We start from the raw sequence: 25710 nt of genomic DNA, 5'->3' as shown, positions 1-25710 counted from the left end.
AGAGGTAGTAGGATTAGAATCATTGTTGTTTTCAACCAATTCATTGTTACTATCATATGTTAATTCATCATCACTAGGGATATCATCTTTAGATAATAAATCAAATAGAAAGGAATAGTCGGCATTTTCTAGGTGTGATTCATTCTTTTCAAAACCACTATCATTTTCCAAAAACATCACATTCCTTGAGATATATAACTTATCATTCTTAGTATCATAACATCGATATCCTTTTTGGGTTTCGGAATAGCCAAAAAAAGCACAATGAATGACTTTTGGTGAGAGTTTATCATTTTTATCCGTAAGGACAAAACACTTATAACAAAAAACTCTCAATCTATTATAATCGAGTTCTTTTCCATGTAGAGTCTCAAAATGAGAAATCTTACTTAAATTCTTGGATGAAAGACGATTAATAAGATTAATGGATGCAAGAGCTGCCTTGACCCAATTTTTTTTGAAATGCTTTGGGATATAAGTAGGGTTCTAGTGGTTTCAATGATATGCCTATGCTTCATTTCGGCTATCCCATTTTGTTGTGGGGTCTTAGGACACGATCTTTGATGGACAATACCATAGTTTTAAAGATATTTCTTAAATTCATCGGAGAGATATTCACCTTCGGAATTGGTCCTAAATATCTTTAGATTACTATTAAATTGATTCTTAATTATCATATGATATGATTTAAAACATGAAAAGACTTCATGCTTGTGTTTAAGAAAATATATCCAACAATTTCGAGAAAATTCATCTAAAAAAATCACATAATAGGCAAAGCCTCCCTTGGATATGACGGGTGGCGGTCCCCAAACATCTGAATGAATAATTTCAAAAGGTTTAGTGGTAAACATAGATCTTTGTTCAAAAGGTATGCTTCTCATTTTTTCAAGAATGCAATCATTACAAGAGACAGTACTTTTACAAAGATTTTTAACAAAATGTAAATAGGATAACTTAGTGATGTTGGGATAACCAAGTCTTTTGTGCCAAACATTTATGTCTTTATGTTGGGCCACGTTACAAAAATGAGTTTTAGGAATTTGAAGAGAGTCCACATTGTGCAAGTTTTCGTTCCTAGAGCCTTTCCCAATCAACTTCTCAGACCGGTGATCCTGTATTAAACACTTATTAGATGAGAATTGAATGTCACATCCAAGCTCCGAGAGTTGGGAGACGGAAAATAAGTTCAAATTTAATTTTGGTATAAATCTAATTTTGGAAATAAAGAAATTGTGGGATTCAAAGGTTTCAATCTCTTTAATTTCAAGAGAAGTGCCATCCGTGGTTGAAATAAAAGATGGTGATGAATTTTTAGAATATTCGAAAAGAGAAGAAATGTTTGGAATCATATGAAATGAAGCACTCGAGTTTAAAAGCCAAGAAGTTTTACTTGGAGGGGAAAGAGTAGATACGGCGGCACCGGAAATGGCTTCCTTAAGCATAGGTTGAAGATCTTCCATAATTTGATTTATAGAGAGAGTTCCATTTGTGGAAGTAGATGCACTTTCTTCTTTTTGTGGTTGGGATATGGTTGCCATAATCAATAATTTCTTCCATTTAGGACAAACCAGTTTGATGAGTCCCAGTTCTTTGCAAAAGTGACACAATTTTGCTATAGTCTCTTCTTCCTCCTTGTTCACCATTGGATCCTTGATTTTGATTTTTAAAATGAGGAGGTTTATATGTCCTCAAGTTGTTCTCTGGCCTAGAAACGACATTCGCTCCATCACACTCTTCTTGATTTGTAGGCATTGCAATAACACTTGGATTTTGCTTGCTAATGCCCATACGAGTTTCCTCTTCACTTAATTTTGTAATGACGTCTTCAAGAGAGGGAGAGGTGAAGGAGGATAGAAGATAAGATCTAATTTACTCAAACTCGGGCTTTAGCCCATTCAAAAAATTAAAAAATCGATCTTCTTCTAATTGTTTATGACGAAGCTCTATGGCTTCTCCACTCCACTTTGGTTCGAGCATAGCAAACTCATCCCAAATGAAAGAGAGTTCGGCAAAATACTCCCTTATGGTCATTTCTCTTTGAAGAAGGGTTAACACTTTCTTTTGGAGGTAGTACTTACGGGACAAGTCCCTAGAAGTGTACATCTTCTCAAGGTACTCCCATGCTTGAGATGCCTTTTTGAACTTTATAATATTTACGTTGATTCTTGTCTCAACGGAGGAGAAGATCCATGACAAGATCTTGAAGTTGTTCATTTCCTACTCATATTTTTTGCTATATTCCTCCATCAAGAATTTTGATTTCTCCTCTTTCAACCAAAGTGGTTTTAGGCTTCGGTTCCGGAATCGAGCCTTGAACGTAACCCCAAAGCCCTTTTCCTTTAATATGGGCACATGTGATAATTGGAACCATTAAGCTTAAAGCTAAGAGAGAAATGTGAGCCTTTTCATCCATTAAAGAGGTAAGATGAGAGAAAAAGATACGTATCACAATAAGATCTTAAATATTACTTGTTGTAGTAATCTTCTAAAATATTGGATGGAGAAGTCTTCACGTAAATCACCAAAAAGTTGAAGGCATGCTTTTCAAGGCACTCGTTATTGCGAAGAATCACAAGGTTTTCTTTCTCCAAACAACCTTGCTCTGATACCATGTGAAAATCTCTATAAAAGGTGAATTTGTGTACAAACACAGTAATAGAAACAAGAAGTGTGCACAAAGGCACAAAGAGAACTCTCACAAGTGCATAAAGGCACGGATACACATGCACAAATGCATAAAAAAATGAATTTCAATATATTGAATCCCAAAGGGGCTTTACAAAAAGCTTACCGATCTAAAGGGGGATGACCCCTATTTATACAAAAATAGAGTCATGGGGGGCTCCAACATATACGTTGGAGCACCTCCAACGGTTATAAATCTAACCGTTGGAGGGGGCTCCAACGTATATGTTTTGGTTCCCCTCATGGCTAATATGAAAAAAATAAAAATAAAATAAAAAAATAGAAAAGACAAATTACAAACATATTCTCAAATAAGAATATGCGCAAAATGTGATAAATGACCGAAATACCCTTATCAGGTTTTGAATATATATATATATATATACATATACATTTATATACCATATATATGTACATGTATCTCTCTCTCTCTCTCTCTCTTTATATATACTATATATATATAAAGAACATTACATTTTAACATAATTACCCAGGTGACAGCCGACAAATTACCTTAACGATATAGGTGACTATGGTTCCAACCAGGCACGTAAAACACCCTTTAAGAAGTTTCAGTAGCTCTTGCATGTACTCTTGCAAAATCACAAATTTGGTTCGTCATTCTTCAAATTTTCTCTTTTTCTTTCCTGTTTTGAGGCCAAGCTGAATTCAAACTGCCTCAACTCTTGATTAAGTGGTGCAACTCTAGTGAGCTATCACATTCAACTGTAAGAACTCCAAGCATAACTTGCTCGCTGTCTAAATATGTAGCTGCATTACGTGAATCTATTTGGGATTTGTTCAATAACCAATGATTGCATGTTATAATGAATATGTATAGCTATTCAAACTTTTTTTTAAAGGTGACTTCATTGAAGATTAACATTTTATCTTCCATAGGCAGGTCCTTTTGGATAAAGGATGAGTGCATTAAATGCAACCCGTGCAGAGCTTGCTCTTCTAGTTGCATATCTGAACAAAGCTGAAACTAGGGATAAGATATGCCGAGCTATCCAGTATGGCTCAAAATTTGTGAGCAATGGTGAGCCAGGTCCTGCTCAAAATGTTGACAAGACAACTAGCTTGGCACGCAAAGTTTTTCGGCTGTTTAAGGTTAGTTTGTCATTGTTCTATTTATTTCAAAGGACCTTGTTTTGGTGTTATTTTTCTATCATTTGTAGATTTCATTTGTTCATTAATGTAAAAAATTGCAGTTTGTTAATGATTTGCATGCTCTGATTAGTCCACCACTTAGAGGAATTCCCCTTCCACTAATTTTGCTTGGAAAGGTATGATTTTTTTTGGTTTTGCTTTATGTTATTTCATTTTTGCCTCAAATGCCAGTCTCTTGCAGTCCAAAAATGCTCTGTTGTCAACCTTCTTGCTTCTAGATCAAGTTGTTTGGGCTGGAAGAACAGGTATCTACAAGGTGAGAATTTTTTTTATTGTTGTTCCCACTCTTTTTCTGGCTATTGATAAGGAGGTAGTTTGAAGGTTGACGCTCTTCTTGTGGTAGAACAAAGAACGGGCAGAATTGATCGGCAGGATTTCCCTCTTTTGTTGGCTGGGTTCGTCAGTTTGTAGTACCATAATTGAGGTTTGCAGCCTTACGTCCTTTTGTGCTTGTGGGAACTTTGCTAAAGTATGCAATTGTATCGATGGAATCAGAATACAGTTAACATGTCACTAGTAAACCTGATTAGCATTTGCTATACCTTTTAGCTTGCAGAGCTTGGGAGATTATCTGCATCCATGAAAAAGTTGGAGAAAAATCTCAATCAAAATGATGAGAGTAAAGTACGTTTCTGTCTTTGAACTAGCTTCATTACTCATTTCATTCTCTGAACATCTGTACTCTTAATTTCTGTGAGCAGAATGAACAATACCTTGAGAAGGTTAAAAAATCAAATGAGAGGTTTTTAGCTCTGGTGAAAGCTTCTTTTGATATCGTAGTTGCAGTTGGTCTGCTGCAATTGGCACCAGGGAAAGTCACTCCTCGGTTAGTCGGAGGCTTTGGATTTATCAGCTCCCTCATCTCCTGCTACCAGGTGAGCCGAGTGTATTAAAGAGATGACATTTTTTGTTTGATTGTTCTTATACTAATGAGCATGTTTGCTTGTTGCAACATGCGTTTGCAGTTGCTTCCTTCGCCAGAAAAGAGCAAGGCGCCATGAATGTGGAAGTCCATCTTTTGTCAATGTATGGAGCTTTCATGATTTTCACCAGAACTTGGATGAGACATGTGGCCATGTTAATCGTATGTTTCTATTTGTGCTTGTAAAATTTTGATGATACTTATCTGGCATTGTCAACTGGGCTGCAAAAATGCCTCATCCTGATCAATAGCCTAGAATAATATAATAAAATTCAGATTGCTCCTGTAAAATGGTTTTATGGTATATATTGGCATGAGTTGATTCCAACATGAATGAATACTAACTAGGGAAGTTTTCACATGGGACCCATCTTTTGCCATGTACTCCATATACAGACCTACATTTATGAATAAACTAAGAAAGCGGCAATGTCTTTTTTTGTGTGTGGAAATTGTCGAATAAAGACCTGGAGTTGATTTTTGTTGGCCATATGAATTGAAGATGTTTTTTTTTTCAATGTAGCTCTTGTTTTAGCCTTCTAGAGGACGCATTCACCTCTAAAAGTTGAGTGCCCTTTTTTCTTTCAAATCACCCTCCCCTTTTTATTAGTTATTGGATGAACCATCCGAGCTTTGGCTAAAACATTGGGGGGAGAGGAACAAGTTCACGGGTTAGTTCACTTGTAGGGAATCTCTTATTCTCTTTGTTTCAAAAACCCAAAGGGTGTACCAACAGGGGCTCTGCTTGTCTGGTAGGAGCAGCTAGTGCACGTCACCTTATGTTGAGATGTTGCAAGTTTAAATCCCAATGGTTATAACTGGTAGGGGTCAGCCTAACCCCAGCTTGCTTTTCAAAAAAAAAAAAAGAAACCCAAAAGGTGTGTGCATGATTGCTCGGTTCTTATATAAGAGGGATCTGTTTCGCTATGGGGGCCTACCTATGGTAAGATCCATGGTCATCAAGGCTGAAACATCAGAACATATGGCGATTACGAGTCATATATTAGTTGAGATACGCATATCTCTGGACTGACTTTGCGGAGTTGTATCTCTAATGCGTTGATCTCACCCTAGAAATTCTGCTTTTTTCATTGCAAAAGTCCCCAAACTTCCAATCTCTTTTCCAACAAAGTTCAAAAGCTTTAGAAATTACTCTTTTATTCCTTCATATGTTATAAGCCGTTGATAATCCATTGGTCCTCTACGATTAAGAAAAAGTGCCAGCCGTTTCGGCCTAAAGGCACCTGCCATTTTTTTGTATTTGATCGTCTTGACAACCCCTACCATTTTTTCGACAGAGAAAGCTGAGGTTAGGCAGACCTCTACCAGTTATACAACCATACCATTTGGGGTTCGAACTTGCAATGTCCCAACACAAGGTGACATGCACCAACTGCTCCTGTCAAATAAGCGGAGCCTCCGTTGGTACAACCCCTGCCATTTTCTGTCTACAGAGATGGAGAACTCCAAGACCCACCTCCCCTCCAGCTGAGAGTACACTCAGTTTCTATCTTCCAGCACACCCCCCTTCCCTGAATGGGTTTCCAGCCCTAGTCATCCTTTGTCAAGTGACAAACTACGGTTGCCTCTATAGCCAGCAACGTGGAGCCCGGGTGCGCACTTATGGACATACTCCTTTATCAACTCAAATTTTGGCAGCACCCTCTCATTTTTTCCTGAAACCAATGACCTGACTGATATTTGCTGACAAGAACGATACAAATCTCTATCATCATTGTCCTGTCATTCTTCCGTCCACTTAACCACCGCCAAATGAGACAGCCACCACTTGGAGAGAGAAAGAGCAGTAGCTGGATTTAAATTGAAATGGTGAAAGTGGAATCTTAATAGAAAGTAAAAGTGAAAATGCCAAATAAAAAATGGAAAATAAGTAAAAATGAAGTATTTTTCTAAAAACCTCATAATTTGCCAAATCCCTCCTATAACAAAAACCACAAATAGCTAACTTTGTTAGGACATTTTTACTCTTCGCATGTGCGAAACTCATGAAGTTCACATGATATATTGCTTCGTTCATAAGGTATCACAAACTCTCACTTAAAAAGAGGTCCATATTTTTTTGTGGACATCAAGAAGTTTGCTTATAATATATGCGAATATCCTTTTAAACCCAAACCTCAAAACTTCGCAAATACCTAACTAAGTGGACATATCCTCCAGATATGCAAAGTTCTTTCCAAATAGGCAATTTTTTTCTCAAATATGCGAATTTCTTTCCAAGAGATCCACAAATACATATCGATCTTTATAAATTTTTGTCCTGTGAACCTGCGTAACTTCGCATGCTTTGCTGAATCATATATAAAGTCATTTTTGTTCATTTTTTTTTTCTTTTTCGTTTGTTTATGGAATGAACCTTAACCCTTTTCCTTCTAGAACTATAAACATTTTCTTTCCCCTTGCGGCAAGCCCCATGAATTTTTTTCTGCATTCAGACAAGGTTGCAATATCATCTTTCTCATCGACTTCTCTGTTTAGGTCGAAAGTTGAGTTCCATGCGAACTATATATATATATATATATTTGTGTTATAGCTGATTTATGTTTGTTTGTTTGTCTTTTAGTTCATATTCGACATTTTTATTTTAATGTAATGGGGTTAAGGTTTACTGTGTACAACCATTGAATAGGAGTTAAGGGGTTATTATGGATAGTTGGTTTTCAGAGTGGTTGTTGTAGATAGTTATGTTAATTAAATGTATGAAGTGTATGTGAATGATCTTTTCTCATATGCTATTTTCATTAGATGAATGATATGTTATGTGGTTAATGTAGGTAGTTATTGATGAACTCTTAAATGGCTAGAGTACACTACTGCAACACTGAGCACTCTACTTGGTGATCTATAATCATCATAACAAATACTAGCTATAAGAAATTTATGGATTTGATGTCTCGTAAGACCAAATATGTAGAAGAGTTAATGATCTTTCGATACAATTTTTCTCATAACCTAGATAGCCAATATATATGGATGCATGTGTTGGACAATGATTATGTGAAATCAATGTCATTTCATGTTGATATTTACTTAGTTGCTTGCAAACTAAAGAATAAGTGAAAAATACACATCTATCTAAGGAACCATTTATCGAGCTCAGTCCTTTGGCGATCATCCAACTATCCCAAATAGTGAACAATATTGACGTCCCAAATATTCAGTTCAGGCACATGGAGGGCATGCAATTGCCCGAATCGATTAAGGATATAGATGTTCTATGTGCAGGTAATGAAGAACAAACAATTGATGTTGAACATGATCAAAAGATCACTACAGAAGATGTGAAACCACGTGGGCAAACCAGTACTAGTGATCTTCATCGCAGCAATTTGAATGACATCCAACCATCCTGAAAAGATAACAAAGCTAGGTAAAAGTTGTTGGACTTTGTAATTTATGATGAATGTGAAGTTTTTATGGTTAATCATGAATGTTGAAAATGAAAGAATGTTGAATACATGGAAGCAACAAAAGCAATAGATATGATGAATTTTGATTTAGTTTGTATAACTGAATAATTAATTAGTGGTAACAACTATCATATCGATGGTGAAAAATCAAATGATATCGATGATAATGACTATACCATATTGATGGGAGAGAAGAAAGACAGTGATAACATGAGACAAATGATATTTGAGAAGTCAAACTCTCGGTATGTTGTCTAACCTATATGAACATTTGTTGGGCAATATAACAATTTTATGTTATTACACTAATGAGACATGGTTGAATAGGTTCTCGCTCATTGGATTCTCCTACAATGAAGATCAATTTAAAACCATTGAAATGGCGGCATCTCGTTTGCATGATGACTTGCGTACCAAATAACTTAATGATTTTGAACAATTTCAGCAGCTAACAACATATTCAATCGGTCAAAAAATTATTTTTGGCAAAAGATTTAATGATCTTCAACAATGTTGCAAGTTTTTAAAAGATCATATGACCAAGAATAACTATAAAGCTAAATTCCTAAAGTGTTGCAATACGAAATCACTGTTGTATGCACAAGAGAGGACCCATATATGATTATTGATTTTCCCTAGAAGATCCATTGCATAAAGGTGCATGAAGCCAGGTTCTTTCAAGTGAAGAAATATCAAAGCGATCACACATGTGGTGGATTAGGAAACCTTGTAGTGAAAAAATATCTTTCAAGTGAAGTTTAGGTGTTATTCATAAACACATGCACGGCAATTCGAAGGTAACTTCAACAGAAATCACAAATGATATCAGTCGCAAGGAAGGTATGGAGGTTAATTACAAATAAGCATAGCATGGATGAGAACAAACTAAAGAGACACTATATGGTTTATTTGAACAATCATTCAGTATGCTTTTCACCTATTTGGATCATTTGATGAAGGCTAACTGAGGATCACTAGGGTAGATTGAGACCGATCAGAAAGATAGATTTCAATACCTATTCTTATCTTTTCATTCAAGCATCAATGAGTTTTTGAAAGGATGCCTTCAGTTCTTATTGTAGATTGTACGTTTCTAAAAGAAAAATATATAGTTATATTGTTGTCGACCCATAATATTGATCCTTGTGGTGGGATGTTTCTGATAGCATTTGCTATTATTGATAAGGATTCAAAAGATAATTTTTGAAGCATCTAAAGAAAGAACTCATACGTTTCAATGAATATAATGATAGAATACAACTTACAGTTATCTCAGATAGGCAAGAAGATCTGAAGTATGTTGTCTCCCAAACATGGCCTACATGTCATGCTGGATATTACATGAAGCATTTGACAAAAAACTTTTCTAAGAAATTTGGTTCACCACTCAATGCACTTTGGCAGACTGTAACTTGAGTAGCCACAAGATGACTATGTAATTATTTTGTTTAAAAAAAAATTAGGAGCAAGACGAAGCCACATATAATTATGTTGTTACTGATGTAAAACCAAAACATTGGGCTAATAATAATTTTTTAGAGAAAATATATGGGTGCTTAACGTCTAATATAGCACAGAGCTTTAATTCATGGATTCTCTCCATATGTGATAATCCCCTAATTGCTCTTATTAAAAGGCTTCATCGCATGTTGATGAAACTTTTTGAAAAAAGAAAGAATACCGAGCAACATATGTTAGGCATTGTGGCACTGAAGGTAAAGGAAAAGCTAGAGGAACTGAAGGAAAGACACAACTACGTGTACAAGTAGTGCATTATTATCGACGTCGGTATGAAGCCCGAAACCAATCTCATGGTTATAGTGTTGATATTTAGAATCACTTGTGCTATTGTAAAAAGTGACAGGTTAGCAAGATTTCATGCAAACATGCGATCACATGCGGTTTGTATAAAGACAAATTATTAGAGGATTACTGCGTGTTAGTGAAAAGAATGATCCAGATCTGATCTAGAAACATCTAGAAGTTCAACTATGTTTAATTAAAGATAATCAAGATCAGGGACACCTAAAACATGATCAGGTGAAGGAAGTTCAAGATGAGATGAATACTCCAAAAAATATTAAAGATGCATATGGAGGTTAACATTCTCAAAGGACTCCTATTGAGAGTCAGACAATTACAAAGAATGATGAACTAATTAATGAGAAGATAAGCCTTAGTAGGACTCCATCTAAGAATCACATTTTACATGAGGAAAACCGTGACAGTCCAGATGCTGTAGACCAGATCCCATTCAAGATAAGACTCTATAAGATCAAGTTGATGTGGAGTTAACCACCGGCCTCAATAAGATTGTAACCATTGATAAAAATAATCCTGGTAGGTAATCCCTTTGAGAAAAATCATGTAATATGTGCTATATAAAGGGAAGCTCACATCTATGTAAAAGTGGGTAGAGAAATAGAGAGAAATTCTTTTGGTCATGGACGTAGACCATCCTAGTCGAACCACATTAAGATTGTGTGAAAAAAACATGTTGTGTTTATTACTTTCCAATATGTAAGGGGATGTTACCCGCTCGTATTCTTTCCTAGCTTCAACTCAGTCATCTGTTTCCTAATATTTGATTCCATAATAGGGGTCGCCCAAGTGTCCAAATCTCAATTCAGCTTTTTCCTTTCCGTTGCTACAACTGTGGACTTTGTGCTCCTCTGCATTTGAGCTGTCAAACTTCTCAACTTCTGTACTTTCCCTCTCTTGACCAGCTTGCGAAAATAACAACTTTACTCTCATAAATTCTCTTTGCTTTCCTTTGGTGTACACCAAGGGCCACACCATGTAGTCTTGCTTCCTGGGTTTATACTTCTATAGATTAGGAACTCCCCCCCAAAGTTTCTTGGATTAAAGACCCTAATGAAGGTGGTTTCCTTGCTTTCTTGAATTGATGAAATGCATTTTGTTCTTTTTCTTCAAAAAGTATTACAGAGCCCCTCTAATCCTATGATCTTCTAAAGCCGTTCAACCTACCTGTTCGCGTGTTTATTGAGATCCCAACTCTTAGAGCCAGATTTTTGCTCTCCTTAAAGTTGCGATGACTGCATAAACAAGCATTAGTATAACATGTTCTAATGATTTTTCTCCTTATTCCTACTCTAAATACTCTACAATATTTTTTGTCCGTTAAATTGTCAATAAATAACTTTCTATTATGAGAATCACAATTTATTTCCTTACTCAAAAGTTATAGCCTCATGGGTTATGTTGATGGAACAAACCCACGACCAAATGTGTTTTGTAGTGAACCAAGAAAAAAAGCAGAGAAAAATTCCAAATATCTCAAGTGATGAAGGATGGATTGTCATGTGGGTCTCACTACATCATACATCGTGTGAAACACACTAAAGAAAACTTATGTAGCTCATTCTAAAGGTCGAGTTCAACAACTCAAGTCCGAACTACAAAGTTTGAAAAAGGGCATGGATAACATATCTGCATATTTCAATAAGGTAAAAAATATAGCTTATCAGCTTGCTATGGCCGAAAAAGTTATTCCAATGAAGACCTCTTATGCATATTCTTGTTGGCCTTCCTATGAGTGAATATGGTGCTCTAAGGATTGTGTTAAATACTAGAGAATATACAATTCTTCCTGATGACCTTTTGGGTATGCTTCTTATACATGAAGCACAACTATATGAAAATGATGATCCTAAACATATTGCCAATCTTGCATATAAGCCAAATAATCAAGGTTCTAATTCGGGAAATAGATCCAATCAAAGTAGATCTAATCCTACTAGAGGAAGAGAGGGTGGGCGACAGTCTAATAGAATTGGACAAAATAGAGGAGGCCGATCTTCTGCTCCTATTATATGCCATGTATGTGGCAATCAGAGACACATTGCTGCATAATATTGTATTACATGTGAGGCATGCATGAAGCAAGGGAACGATGCACTGCAGTGTAAGACATTCAAATTTTAGGACTCTATAGGCCCTAAGGTTTATCATGCCACGTTAGAAAAAGGTATTTGGTTCCCAAATTCTGGAGCAACATATCATGTCATAACTAATTTGAATAATCTTTCGCTTCAATCTGAATGCAAGGGGAGTTATCACATGAAAATTGGTAATGTCTCTTTCTTAAAAATCAAGCATGTTGGTGTTCTAGTTTTTCAAAATTTAAATTCTAAATTTACTATAAAAAATGCTCTTCATGTGCCTGAGATTGCACAAAATCTTTTATTTGTTCAATGGTTTACTAAAGACAATGATGTCTTTTTTTGAAATTTATCATGACAATTGGTGTGTTACATATTAGACATCAATTGGTTTTTGCAAAATAGGGAGAGCAGTAATGTAGGGTATCAGTGATTAGGGCCTTTACATATTAGACATGCAGAAAGATGAACAAGCATTAATACAACATGAAGCAACTGCTCATCTTAGAGAAATAACTACTATTGACCGTGGCACAAGTGGATAAGACACCCATATTTTCATATAATTCAATCCATTTTAAATAAACATTGCTTACTAGTTATGCATAAACAATATAATAATATATGTGAGCATGCCAAATGGGTAAAAGTTATAATTTACTCTTTGAGTTGTCTACACATAAAGTTGATGGACCACTTGATTTGGTTTTCTCTAATGTGTAGGGTCCTACTTTTGTTCCTGGTATTAGAGGATATTGTTAGACCCTTCAGAATTTCTAAAGTAGGTGGTTCAGAAGAAGGTCTGAAAGGTAGGTCTGGATTTTCAACAGACATGTATTGAAATTTGAACCCGAAGGACTCAAGAAGATCAAAGCTGTGAATTTTGGATAGTGAGACTATTGTAACACATGTTGAGAGTGCTGAACCCTGTTGGACACAGTGGGGAAGAGGCCTGAGGTTTCTTATGGTTGCGAATTAGGCAAAACAAGAGAAACAGAGGGTAGGTGCACTTTGGTTTTGGTAATCCTTTCATGTATTGTTTCAGTTCGTAACTAAAGGGTTCTGGTCCATGGGTTCTAGGGACACTTACAAACATGTGTGAAGGATTGAGATATGATTTAAACACAAGAAAAGACTATTGATGAACAATAATTATTGGTTTAGAGAATTTGGGTATTTAGACACCTGACAAGACACAATTTCAAGTTTCAGGTTCTAAAAAGTCAATGAGGATAATCTAAGGTCATGAAAGGGTTGTAGAGGTACCTAAAAGGTCTGTAGCAAGCTGAAATATAGTTCTCTATGTTATAGAACTCAAACATATGTTATGGAATGTAAAGAGGCTACTTGGCTTGCTGAAAAAGCAAAACGCACAATCCAGGCATTGAGGGAGCTCAGACTCAAGTGAAGGGGCTAGAAGTCCAGCCTTTGTGTTATAACACTTGCAATTTTTCTTTGATATTAAATAAATAAAGATGTATTTTTATGTCTAATATTTGTGTGAATTTTAATTTGGATCTTGAATAATAAGATAAATGGATTTTGAATATTTTAAAGATGGATCTAAATTCTAATGTTTGGATCCAATGTGAGTTTAAATTAATATATTGGATTTGGAAGATTAAAATTAAGAGTTTGAGTTGAAATGGGTTAATGATTAATTGGATCTCCAATTATATTGGACACTAGGGTGGGTTTCCCTCTAGGTGGGCCCCTCCTAGCTTGTAAGAGTCCATATGGAATGAACTTTGCACATTTAAAGATCCCAAAAGGGGTGGAACGTCCCTACCTCCCTATTTAATTTTAGTAATTAATTAAAAAAAGTGCATGAAAGTTGGTCTCCATAATAGAATAGGCAATCAATGTACATGGACTCTACTAAATGAATAAGGAATCCCCCTTGAAAAAGGAGTCTCATTTGGGACTTAAATGAAAGTCCTTAAGGATTTTTGGACTCTCTCCCTCTATGCACACAATTTTGAGAGAGAGCGAGAGAGGTCTCCTACTTGGCTTGGGGGAGCGGGCCTATATAAGGTGTAATGCCCCAAAAATTTTAACATGAAAAATACATTTTTTTTAAAATCACCACGAAAATAATTTATTGAGAATGCAATTAAATATTTGGGAGAGCTATAGGTAATTAAACACAACTTTTATTCCATAAAGTGAATCGTCTTAAACATCAATTCAATAAATTCTATATCAAGCAAATTCTTAAATAATAATTGATATTATCCACAACAGAATTCTGTAGGACAGAAATCAAAATGTATGGTCTCATAACGCCACCCGCAGCAAGTCCACAATCGCTCTATGCTTATCATTCCTTATCTAAAAATTATTAAATATAGGGGTCATACTACAACCAGTCCGAGTAAGTAGTATAATAGCAATATGCATATACACAGTGTCAACGATATATAACACACGTACATCTTTCCAGTATATAATAGGCATTTTATTTATAGACACATGCAAATCATACACCTAACATACAATATAACCATCAATTCACTAAGCAAACAAATTTCAAAATTAAAACAATACATTGCATAAATAAAATCTAACTCTAATAAAATATCCATAAATTTAAGGCATAACATTTTATTACATAAAAGTGAACCACCTGATTATAACATTTACGTTTCTTTATTTAACCTCCCCTGCAGGTATGCACATGATAGGACCTAAGATCAGGTCGAATGCACATGGGGTTTATTATGCTTTGTATTTTTAATTATCCAAGTGACTAGCTAAAACTGAATCCAAAGGAGACAGTCAGTGACCGAGAGAGAATTTTTCAGAGGCCAAAACCAGAATAGGATGCATCCTGAGACTTCTACAGAAGATATGGATCTACCACCTAGGACATATTGACAGTTCTGATTCCCTAACTCTGAGAACTGGAGACCTAGTGAGATGCCTAGTTCTCACGAGAAAAAAATGATCTCGTGGAGTTTGTACTATCTACCCTCTTCAACGTAGACCAAGTGTCTGGTGACATATATCAACTTTTATAAATACCTTAAACCAATACTAAAAAGTAGAAAAATGATGCACATTCCCCAAACCAAGGAAACGATACAGAAAAACTCAAAACTAGGGAAACAATATACAAAATCCCCATACTTATGGCTATGTGTGCATTCACTATTTACTTATTTCTTATCTAGAGTACAGGAAAACGATACACAAAATCCCATTTACAATTATGTATGTATTCAATAATTATTATTATTTGATGTAAACTGCATCACACACAAACAAATATACTTAAGCATCACAATAGTTTTTATGAACCATAGGCTCACACTAGCGCCAACACTTGTGCATACATAAACATCGCAAAAGCAAGTATGCCTATCACGAGCCACATGGTGAAAGCATGAAATCATGAACATGCACAAACCATAACATGATGCACATCGTTATCCATGAGCCATGCATGCAAACTATCATATCATATATGCGTCTACCATAACAAGCTTGCTCATTGAATTGCAAGATTCAACTCATCATGAATACATATATTTAACAATAAGCATATGCTATTTTCATGCGAATACACTATCATGCATACCTGTTAACATGTCATAAACACAATCATATCACATTTACATGTTTGTACTTCACACATGCATCACCCACATATATAAATCAATTCCCGCACTAGGGACAAAACATACTTGTTGGAGAAAAAATCACCAAACTTGTACCAAGCACAACCAACTCCATAGAAAACAAAATTTTGGGCAACATCTACATATTGGTTTTCATACCACCAGCTCATGATCCAAAATTTCATGAATATACGAAAATAAAATTTATAAACTGCTGGTTGTTTTAAAACGTCATGACAAAACTAAAAGATTTGTTCGGTTCAACCCACAATGAGTATTCCTGAATGCATTCAAAATTCCTAATTATGCCTGTGACGGCAACAAGATTTTGACGTCAGTTTTTTTTTTCTGAAAGTAATGTATTTTAGTTAAAACAACTGAATGAAGAACTCTCCAGGATTGCACAATTTTGTCAAGCTATGTTATAAACTTATCATGGCCCAGCTACTGTGAAGGTCATGATGCCATATGCACCAACCATTAATTTAGACTAATTTACACCAAATATCAACTGCCGAAAATGTTGCTAACCCACAAACATAAATATAAATGCATTTATCTATTGTCTCATAAAGTATGTAAATTTCTTTTTTTTTTTTACGGATTATATTTCAATAGCGGTGCAAAGTAGGTAATAGTCAAGATTAAGGTAATCCACAACAAGGAACTTAATTGCCTGGCAATATGCACCAGAGCTGCTAGTTATATTTTTAATTTACATATTACAGCTAAAGGTATGTTGGCCATTGCACCTGATGTTTATATGTGGGATAATTAGCTCACTTATCCCTATCATGTATGGCATATGAATCATGTTGCACAGAACGCTTGGTAAAATAAGTCTCTCCTGAGGATGCATCCCTGAAAATTAATTCATTCAGTATGTGGTCTCTTTTTTTTAATACCATTTTTCTCAACCTTGCAAAAGCATCCAGTTGTGATAGCACATTTGCCACAGTTCAGTAACCTAGGATTGTCATACACCATGCATATAACAAAAAAAATATCGATCATGCATAAAAATCATATCTAGTAAAACATCCAACTTCTCCAAAACTGCTTCTCTCCAAACAAAACATTTTGGAGCTTTTCCTTTATATTTTATCCACAAATCAGACATGGCCAAGGTCCATGGTTGAGTATATGTATCCTCCTACGTATATGTTTAGACATGTGCACCATGGCAAAAAGCACATGCATATAGATACTATGCACCTACCCCAATCGATGAACCGAGAACCCAAAATTGTGACAGTGTAAATAACTCGGTTGGGTTCAGTTAGCCATTCCCCCAACTCCAAGCCGTTCCTTCAAGCTGCACAACTTTAAAGTACAACTACTGCACCCACATCAGCACCTCCACCACCGTGTGAGATGGAAAAAGTGAGGGGAAAGAAGAAGAAACAAAAAAAATGTAAGAGTGGGTCATGAATGAGGGTCTCCCCTTCTTATAAGAGAGTATCCTCAAAGCAATGGGGAATTGGAAACCACCAAGATTCTAATTTCAATTGAATTTCCTACTAGTCAAGCCCCCCTCCTTTACTTCTTGGTTTCTCAAAAAAATGTGAGAGTGAAAAGAGTCGAAACTTACCTTTTTACCCCCTTTCTTTTTTTCAAAAGTAATTTAAAAACTTCCCTTTCCCAGGACTCTCCAAAAACGTTGGATGAAGGTTAGTTCCTTTTGGTCTTACCAAACCCTATCCCATATTAGGTAAACTTCTTATTTATCTAAGATAATTAATCCTATTAAACCTAGTTAATTAAAATTTCCTTATTTAACCATCCTTTTTCCCTAGTAAATTAAGATTTTGTTTACTTTATATCATCTAATTTATTTAATTAGATAAAGCAAGTAGGTGGGGACGTTCCACTCTACCTGGGTTCTTACCTCATGTATTTGGATCTACTCCAAATGAGGATCCAATGTCATAGTGGGAACCAGATAGGGGCATCCCACCCTATGGTTAATTTGATTTAATGACTCAATATTAGACTATCCAAGATCTAATATCAAACTATATATGAATTTAGATATGCTAATTGGATCGGATATTATTCAACCCCGACCCACATCCAAATTCAATTCTAACATAAAAAATTCAAATACTAATAAGATTTCATACCACATTTAAGTCGTAATTTCATTTTTATTTCTTGGAAATTTCAAAGTGATGCATCTATAATCATGAACTTAAATACATATTACATTCTTATTCAAATGTATATATTTGAATAAAATCAAATCCCAATTGAGACATAATTCATCTTTATTAATTTTGATAAATGCCAAACATTTACAGGTATTACATAAGGACTCTCTCACACGACGTTCTCATCTCTCTCTTTTCTCACTTTCTCTTCTATTTTTTTTGAGTTTTGTTGTTTTTTTTTGTTCTTTTTCCTCCCCATCCACGCCCTCTAAGAGAAACCTTATTCACGTGTCGGGGTTGCTGCTATTAGAGCTGCAGCTTGAAGAAGGTGGTGGTGAAGCCAAACAACATTCAATGGTTTTTCCTGTTCTACCCGATTTCTGAGGTAAGTGCACATTGGCTTTGCGTGTGTACATAGTGCCAAGGTGCCTGTGCATGCTCGATAAAATTTTAGTGTGTATTTTAATATGACATTAGCCCTAGCTTCATAATTGGACTGATATCTTATGATTTTGGAGGTTTGCAAAACACCAAACAGATTTATGACAAAAATGATTTTTGGTAAATACCATAAATCATGTTGGTTGCTTGTACAAATCGTGTTTGATATTCTAAATTGATGACGGCCATTTATTTGATATGATCAGTTTGTATAAACCTTGTTAAAATTAGTATTTGTGGTGTATAATCAGTTTAATATAAAAAAAAGGAAAATAAAACCCTGAATATTAGAAATCAATTTTTGAGACTTAGGGTCGCTTTTTGGAATAACATTTTTTTTGGGTTTATGCTATTATGTTTTATGTTGGGATTCATGTACAATATGATTTGGATATTATTCATGTTAGATGTAAAATTGTTATGCATGACTGAATGTAATTGCATAAATAGATTCATGTATGTTATACTGATTAGGGTCTATAAGAGATTTTTTTGGGAAAAATGATTTATAGGGTTTTATTTATGGTCTGTGTTAGTTTAATTTATGATCAATTATATCTATTTATATTAATGTTACATCTGATATACATGTGCATAATTGATATGTTATTCAGAAATAAATCCTAACTTGTGATACCTGGTTTTAGTGTATGGGTGCTTGTTTTGGAGAAAACGGTTTTTGTGTGATTCCAGATTTGTTCCATGCTTTAGATTGAGTTATATACAATATGAGTTGATTATGTTTCATATCTAAACTAATATTGATTGAGTTATACTGAATTAAATCATGTAAAAATATGTTTATGGTGTTTATTTTATGAAAAACATGAACTAAATGAGATATTTGTGTGGAAAGCACGTTGTCTTGTTCTTTCAGTCTCAACCACTTTCAAGAACTTTATCGTAGACACAAACAATATACTTTTACATGTTTACGAGTTGATTATATTTCATATCTAAACTGATATTAATTGAGTTATGCTAAATCAATCCATGTAAAAGCATGTTTATGGTGTTTGTTGTAACGCCCCAACAATTTGGACGAAAAAATTTTTGGAATAAATTTTTTTTTAAAGACAATAAAATACCAGTTAGCTTATCCGATCCAATAGTTGGGCGAGTTACAAGGTAACACAGAGAGTACTCGAATAATATTTAATGACATCAACAAATGCTATGTCCAAAGTTATTACAATCCCATTAATAAAATAAGGAAAGGTTTATCAGAGTTTATGCAGGATCACATAAATGAAGCCTCATGGATTCGTTCGAAGTGACATTTGCAATCGCCCGATAACTTTAATCGCTACCTAAAAAATAATAATTCAGATGGTGCCAAACTATACCCCGTTTTAGTAAGAAGCATTATATCCATATGAATGTGCTCAGTGGCATGTCTACATATATATGTGTAACACACTCACATAATGATATTAAAATATTAACAATTCATGTAATACAACCAACTCATGGTGAAAGCATTAATGAGTGACTCATATATATTTTGCTGCAGCTATGCATCACATGAATGACTCATATATTTTATAAGAATTGCAACTTCCAACATTGAGTGTACTTAAACATGTCTAAAAGTGAACTGACTTTATATTTCTCTTATTAATTACCCTATGGGTACACATAGGCATTCAACATCATAGCGGATCAAGACCACACGAGGGTTTATTATGCTTTTTCAATTAATACCCCGTGTGACTAGCCGTACAGATACCCAAAGGAGACGGTTCACGACCGAGATAGTACTTCCCAATGGCATAACAATAATTTGGATGCACATAGGAAAACTTCTGCAAACTTGAATCTACCACCTATGATGCATTGGTAGTCTTGTCCCTCCTTAACTCCGAGGATTGAAAACCAGGTGAGACGCCTCACTCTCACAAAAACGTAATTGTCCTATAGAGTTTGTACCATCTACTCTCTCTAAGGTAGAACATGGGTCTGATAACATATACTGTATTTCAGGTGTACCTAGAACCCTGAAAAAACTGGTAACATATATCATTTTTCAGGTATACCCAGAGTCTCACAATTAAGTTATAAGTGCATATATTAAGTTTTTATTTTTAATTCTCTATGCAATTCACTGCACCATAGGGGATTTCCAAAATCTCGACCCACACTCGGGTTGATCAAGTGTATGCACATTATTAACCTATTGCTCATTAAGCGCCAACAAAATTCTCAGAATTTTAGCTCACATTCGAGCCAAGTACTTGAACCACTTTACACATTAATTTCTTGATTAGGGTGCATGCATCGTACCTCGCTGGTCATGCAACCACATGACCCGTCTCAAGTACCTCAATTCAGGAGTGTTCATGTGACATTATAAGGGTTCTTCGAAACCATATAAATTCAAATTTTCTTTCACATAATTCATGACCATAAAATTATCAAATAAATGTAATTAACACACGCATTCTATACCTTGCGCATAGCCACACAAATCATAAATTTCTTACTATTTGCAATAAGCATATCTCCCATGCAACATATTCAATTTAATCCAATAAAATACAAAAACTTAAGTTCTGGATGTATAGCTCCAGATAGCATCATTGTTCTTAATTATTTGGTTTGTTATCTAAGAGGTACAAACCCTTTTTCTGAACTGGTCCAGTTAAAAGCAAACAATATCGTCTTATAATAGGACAAAAACTAGTCCCTAGTTACGAGGGTCATATCTCTTAGAATAATGATCTAAATACGTTAAATAAATATGCAATTCTCAAGTACAAAAAGTGTAGATTGAGATAAAATCCTTATTTATTTTTTTGGACTTGTATTCTAGAAGATATCAACCTTTTTTTTGAAATATAACAAAAAAAAAATATCATCACAGTCCTGTAACTAGACAGAGACTGGTCTCCCATTGTAAGGAGCATATCTTCTAGAATACGAACCCCAAAAAATAATCAAATATATCAAATTAAAGATTAAAAAATGTAGATGATGATGGACTACTTATTTATTTTTTTCTAATATGTATTTTAGAAGATATCAACCTTTCTTTTAAACTGGTCGAAATAAACACATGACCCTGGACACAAGCATATAGATCTAAGGCCCTCTACCTCTTTTGATGAATCAAATCTCTGAATATTTTTATATGGTTTGGTTGGCTTTGCATCTGTGCCCTTCCTTTGATCTAGTGACTGTGGTTTGGTTTGTAATACAGTGAAGAAGAAAGAGAAGGTAGATTGGAATAGAGGAAGAGGGAAGGAAGAGAGAGAGAGAGAGAGAGAGAGAGAGAGAGAGATGCGTGGGATGAGAGAGGGATAATTCTAAAAAATCGTGGATGCCTTTTCAAGATCACAATTTTCTTCTTCTAAGGAGGTTGAGCCAAAGTCAAAGTTTGAAGTCTTGAAACCATCCTTTCATCAACTCATGTTTTTTAGTTGATCATCTTGATAAACTTTATCTAAATATACCAATTTACCTTTCTCCCTTCATGCCTAATTGGTTTCTTATTTTTTTTAACTTTTGCCCCTTCACCCATCATGCCCTGTACATTCGTGGAGGATGGGAGAGATTTTTGCTGAATTTAATTATTATTTTTTTGTTCTTTCTAGCTATATACGTAACCATCCCTAAAATCATGGAGGATGGGAGAAAAATTAGCAACTTTAACCTCCCATTCTCCTTCATTATCGGTTTTCTTATCTTGAAGTGCATAAAGAAAACATATGGTAGTTTCCTAAATTACTACTTATCTCTAGAGTAAATAAAAACATGTATTTTCAATATTTTTTGTAAAAAGAGATAAAAACCTGTGTGCATGGGGGATTTGAACCTGAGTCTTAGTCCAAAGAGGCAACGAACCTCTCCACTGCACTATATTTTGTTTCATTGCAAATAGGGTCTCTTTTCTTTTATTTATACACGTGTAAGCTTTTAGGCATTTTTGATAAAAAACATAACACATTTCTTTATTATGAAAAACACATGGGTATGTTGGGATTTAAACTTGCTTCAAACCCTTTAGAGGCAACAAACCTCTCCACAACACCATGCTTCATTTCGTTGCACATTTTTTTCAATTTAATTTAAATAAATGCTTATTCAAGTTTAAGCTAATGAGCTTCAGTTTCACTTTTTTGATTTTTTCAATTTTTTGTTCTCTCATGTCTATGGAATCCATTAATTGGTTTTCAGATCATGACTTGGATTATACAATATTTGGATTCATCGAGATCCAATTGAATTCTGATTGGGTTTTGGATCCATCTAGGTTTTGAATCCAATTACCATATCCGAATCCAATTACTGGATCCATATGGTCTTGTTCGGATCCAATATCAATTCAGACCAAATTCATCCAAAAATCATGATATTATCATATTTATTTTAAAGGTCTTTTGCCTTTATTCATTTGGAAAATTCTCGAAAATGTTTGGATATTACATTTGTTTTATGAAAAACATGAATTAAATGAGGTGTTTGTGTGGAAAACATGATGTCTTGTTATTTTGGTCTCAACCACTTTTCAAGAACTTTATCATACACCCAAACAATATGCTTTTACATGTTTTTGAGTTGATTATATTTCATATCTAAACTGATATTGATTGAGTAATGCTGAATCAAACCTTATAAAAACATGTTTATGGTGTTTGTTTTATTAAAAACATAAATTAAATGAGGTATTTGTGTGAAAAGCATGTTGTCTTGTTATTTCGGTGTCAACCACTTTTTAAGAACTTTATCATATATCCAAATAGTGACTCTAAAATTTTTAAAATTTTAAAAGGACATTTTAGACACATAGAGGAAGTCTAAAAAAAATTTGATTTCGTTTAAGTTTAGATTGAGAAATATGACCTCGGTAAGTTGGAATAAAATTCTATCATAACAAAAATTCTGTAGACGATTACCCTGTCTTGTGGATTTTATTTCTCTTAATTTATCTCGTAGTTATGACAAATTATTTTATATATGTTATATTACATATTAAAGAACTTTTAATAAAATTTTGATGTACAAATTCATTACCGTCTGTGAATTAAAAAATCATGAAAGATGGTTTCAAAACTTGAATTTTTTTGAAACATAGCTTGTCCAAGAACCTGATGAGACTGTGGTTTCATGAATTTTAATTCATAGCAGAGATAGAATTTCGACCTGTGGTAGATTTTGCTAGACATATCCATCTAGCTACAATAAAATTTACAGAAATTTTCTCTTTCTCTAAATTTGCTAGTTGGTGCTTCTTCGAAGGGATTGAACCCGACATGTTTGTTGAGTGAACAAGAATATATATATGATTTATGTTCAGTTCGAACACTTAAATGAGTTTCACCTCTCAGTCATAAGCTAATTTACACTTCGGAATTCAATTTGGACAGCGAACAAGCATATCTCCCATGCAACATATTCAATTTAATCCAATAAAATACAAAAACTTAAGTTCTGGATGTATAGCTCCAGATAGCATCATTGTTCTTAATTATTTGGTTTGTTATCTAAGAGGTACAAACCCTTTTTCTGAACTGGTCCAGTTAAAAGCAAACAATATCGTCTTATAATAGGACAAAAACTAGTCCCTAGTTACGAGGGTCATATCTCTTAGAATAATGATCTAAATACGTTAAATAAATATGCAATTCTCAAGTACAAAAAGTGTAGATTGAGATAAAATCCTTATTTATTTTTTTGGACTTGTATTCTAGAAGATATCAACCTTTTTTTTGAAATATAACGAAAAAAAAATATCATCACAGTCCTGTAACTAGACAGAGACTGGTCTCCCATTGTAAGGAGCATATCTTCTAGAATACGAACCCCAAAAAATAATCAAATATATCAAATTAAAGATTAAAAAATGTAGATGATGATGGACTACTTATTTATTTTTTTCTAATATGTATTTTAGAAGATATCAACCTTTCTTTTAAACTGGTCGAAATAAACACATGACCCTGGACACAAGCATATAGATCTAAGGCCCTCTACCTCTTTTGATGAATCAAATCTCTGAATATTTTTATATGGTTTGGTTGGCTTTGCATCTGTGCCCTTCCTTTGATCTAGTGACTGTGGTTTGGTTTGTAATACAGTGAAGAAGAAAGAGAAGGTAGATTGGAATAGAGGAAGAGGGAAGGAAGAGAGAGAGAGAGAGAGAGAGAGAGAGAGAGAGAGAGAGAGAGAGAGAGAGAGAGAGATGCGTGGGATGAGAGAGGGATAATTCTAAAAAATCGTGGATGCCTTTTCAAGATCACAATTTTCTTCTTCTAAGGAGGTTGAGCCAAAGTCAAAGTTTGAAGTCTTGAAACCATCCCTTCATCAACTCATGTTTTTTAGTTGATCATCTTGATAAACTTTATCTAAATATACCAATTTACCTTTCTCCCTTCATGCCTAATTGGTTTCTTATTTTTTTTAACTTTTGCCCCTTCACCCATCATGCCCTGTACATTCGTGGAGGATGGGAGAGATTTTTGCTGAATTTAATTATTATTTTTTTGTTCTTTCTAGCTATATACGTAACCATCCCTAAAATCATGGAGGATGGGAGAAAAATTAGCAACTTTAACCTCCCATTCTCCTTCATTATCGGTTTTCTTATCTTGAAGTGCATAAAGAAAACATATGGTAGTTTCCTAAATTACTACTTATCTCTAGAGTAAATAAAAACATGTATTTTCAATATTTTTTGTAAAAAGAGATAAAAACCTGTGTGCATGGGGGATTTGAACCTGAGTCTTAGTCCAAAGAGGCAACGAACCTCTCCACTGCACTATATTTTGTTTCATTGCAAATAGGGTCTCTTTTCTTTTATTTATACACGTGTAAGCTTTTAGGCATTTTTGATAAAAAACATAACACATTTCTTTATTATGAAAAACACATGGGTATGTTGGGATTTAAACTTGCTTCAAACCCTTTAGAGGCAACAAACCTCTCCACAACACCATGCTTCATTTCGTTGCACATTTTTTTCAATTTAATTTAAATAAATGCTTATTCAAGTTTAAGCTAATGAGCTTCAGTTTCACTTTTTTGATTTTTTCAATTTTTTGTTCTCTCATGTCTATGGAATCCATTAATTGGTTTTCAGATCATGACTTGGATTATACAATATTTGGATTCATCGAGATCCAATTGAATTATGATTGGGTTTTGGATCCATCTAGGTTTTGAATCCAATTACCATATCCGAATCCAATTACTGGATCCATATGGTCTTGTTCGGATCCAATATCAATTCAGACCAAATTCATCCAAAAATCATGATATTATCATATTTATTTTAAAGGTCTTTTGCCTTTATTCATTTGGAAAATTCTCGAAAATGTTTGGATATTACATTTGTTTTATGAAAAACATGAATTAAATGAGGTGTTTGTGTGGAAAACATGATGT

General features: G+C 34.4%; 1 protein-coding gene across 2 annotated transcripts in view; it reads left to right on the top strand.

The window, feature by feature from the left end:
* The window catches only part of LOC149840933 (peroxisomal membrane protein 11-5-like), a 35172-nt gene extending 30098 nt beyond the window's left edge, over positions 1-5074 (top strand). Inside the window, exons 2-8 of one of the 2 annotated variants that reach the window (XM_090003474.1) lie at positions 3593-3801; positions 3903-3977; positions 4043-4117; positions 4205-4285; positions 4411-4485; positions 4563-4736; positions 4827-5074. In XM_090003474.1, coding sequence (XP_089859600.1) covers positions 3610-3801; positions 3903-3977; positions 4043-4117; positions 4205-4285; positions 4411-4485; positions 4563-4736; positions 4827-4862 — 708 coding nt within the window. In that variant the 5' untranslated portion in view covers positions 3593-3609 and the 3' untranslated portion in view covers positions 4863-5074. Of the gene's footprint in view, positions 1-3588; positions 3802-3902; positions 3978-4042; positions 4118-4204; positions 4286-4410; positions 4486-4562; positions 4737-4826 lie in introns of both variants that reach the window. The other variant, XM_090003473.1, reaches the window with a different exon arrangement.
* The last annotated feature ends 20636 nt before the right edge of the window (positions 5075-25710 follow it).

The sequence above is a fragment of the Nuphar pumila genome, chromosome 4 (genome assembly GCF_984573655.1).
Source record: "Nuphar pumila chromosome 4, dmNupPumi1.hap1.1, whole genome shotgun sequence".
Classification (NCBI taxonomy): Eukaryota; Viridiplantae; Streptophyta; class Magnoliopsida; order Nymphaeales; family Nymphaeaceae; genus Nuphar; species Nuphar pumila.
Note: the sequence above shows the minus strand (reverse complement) of the source record. Positions and strands in the feature narration are given on the sequence as shown.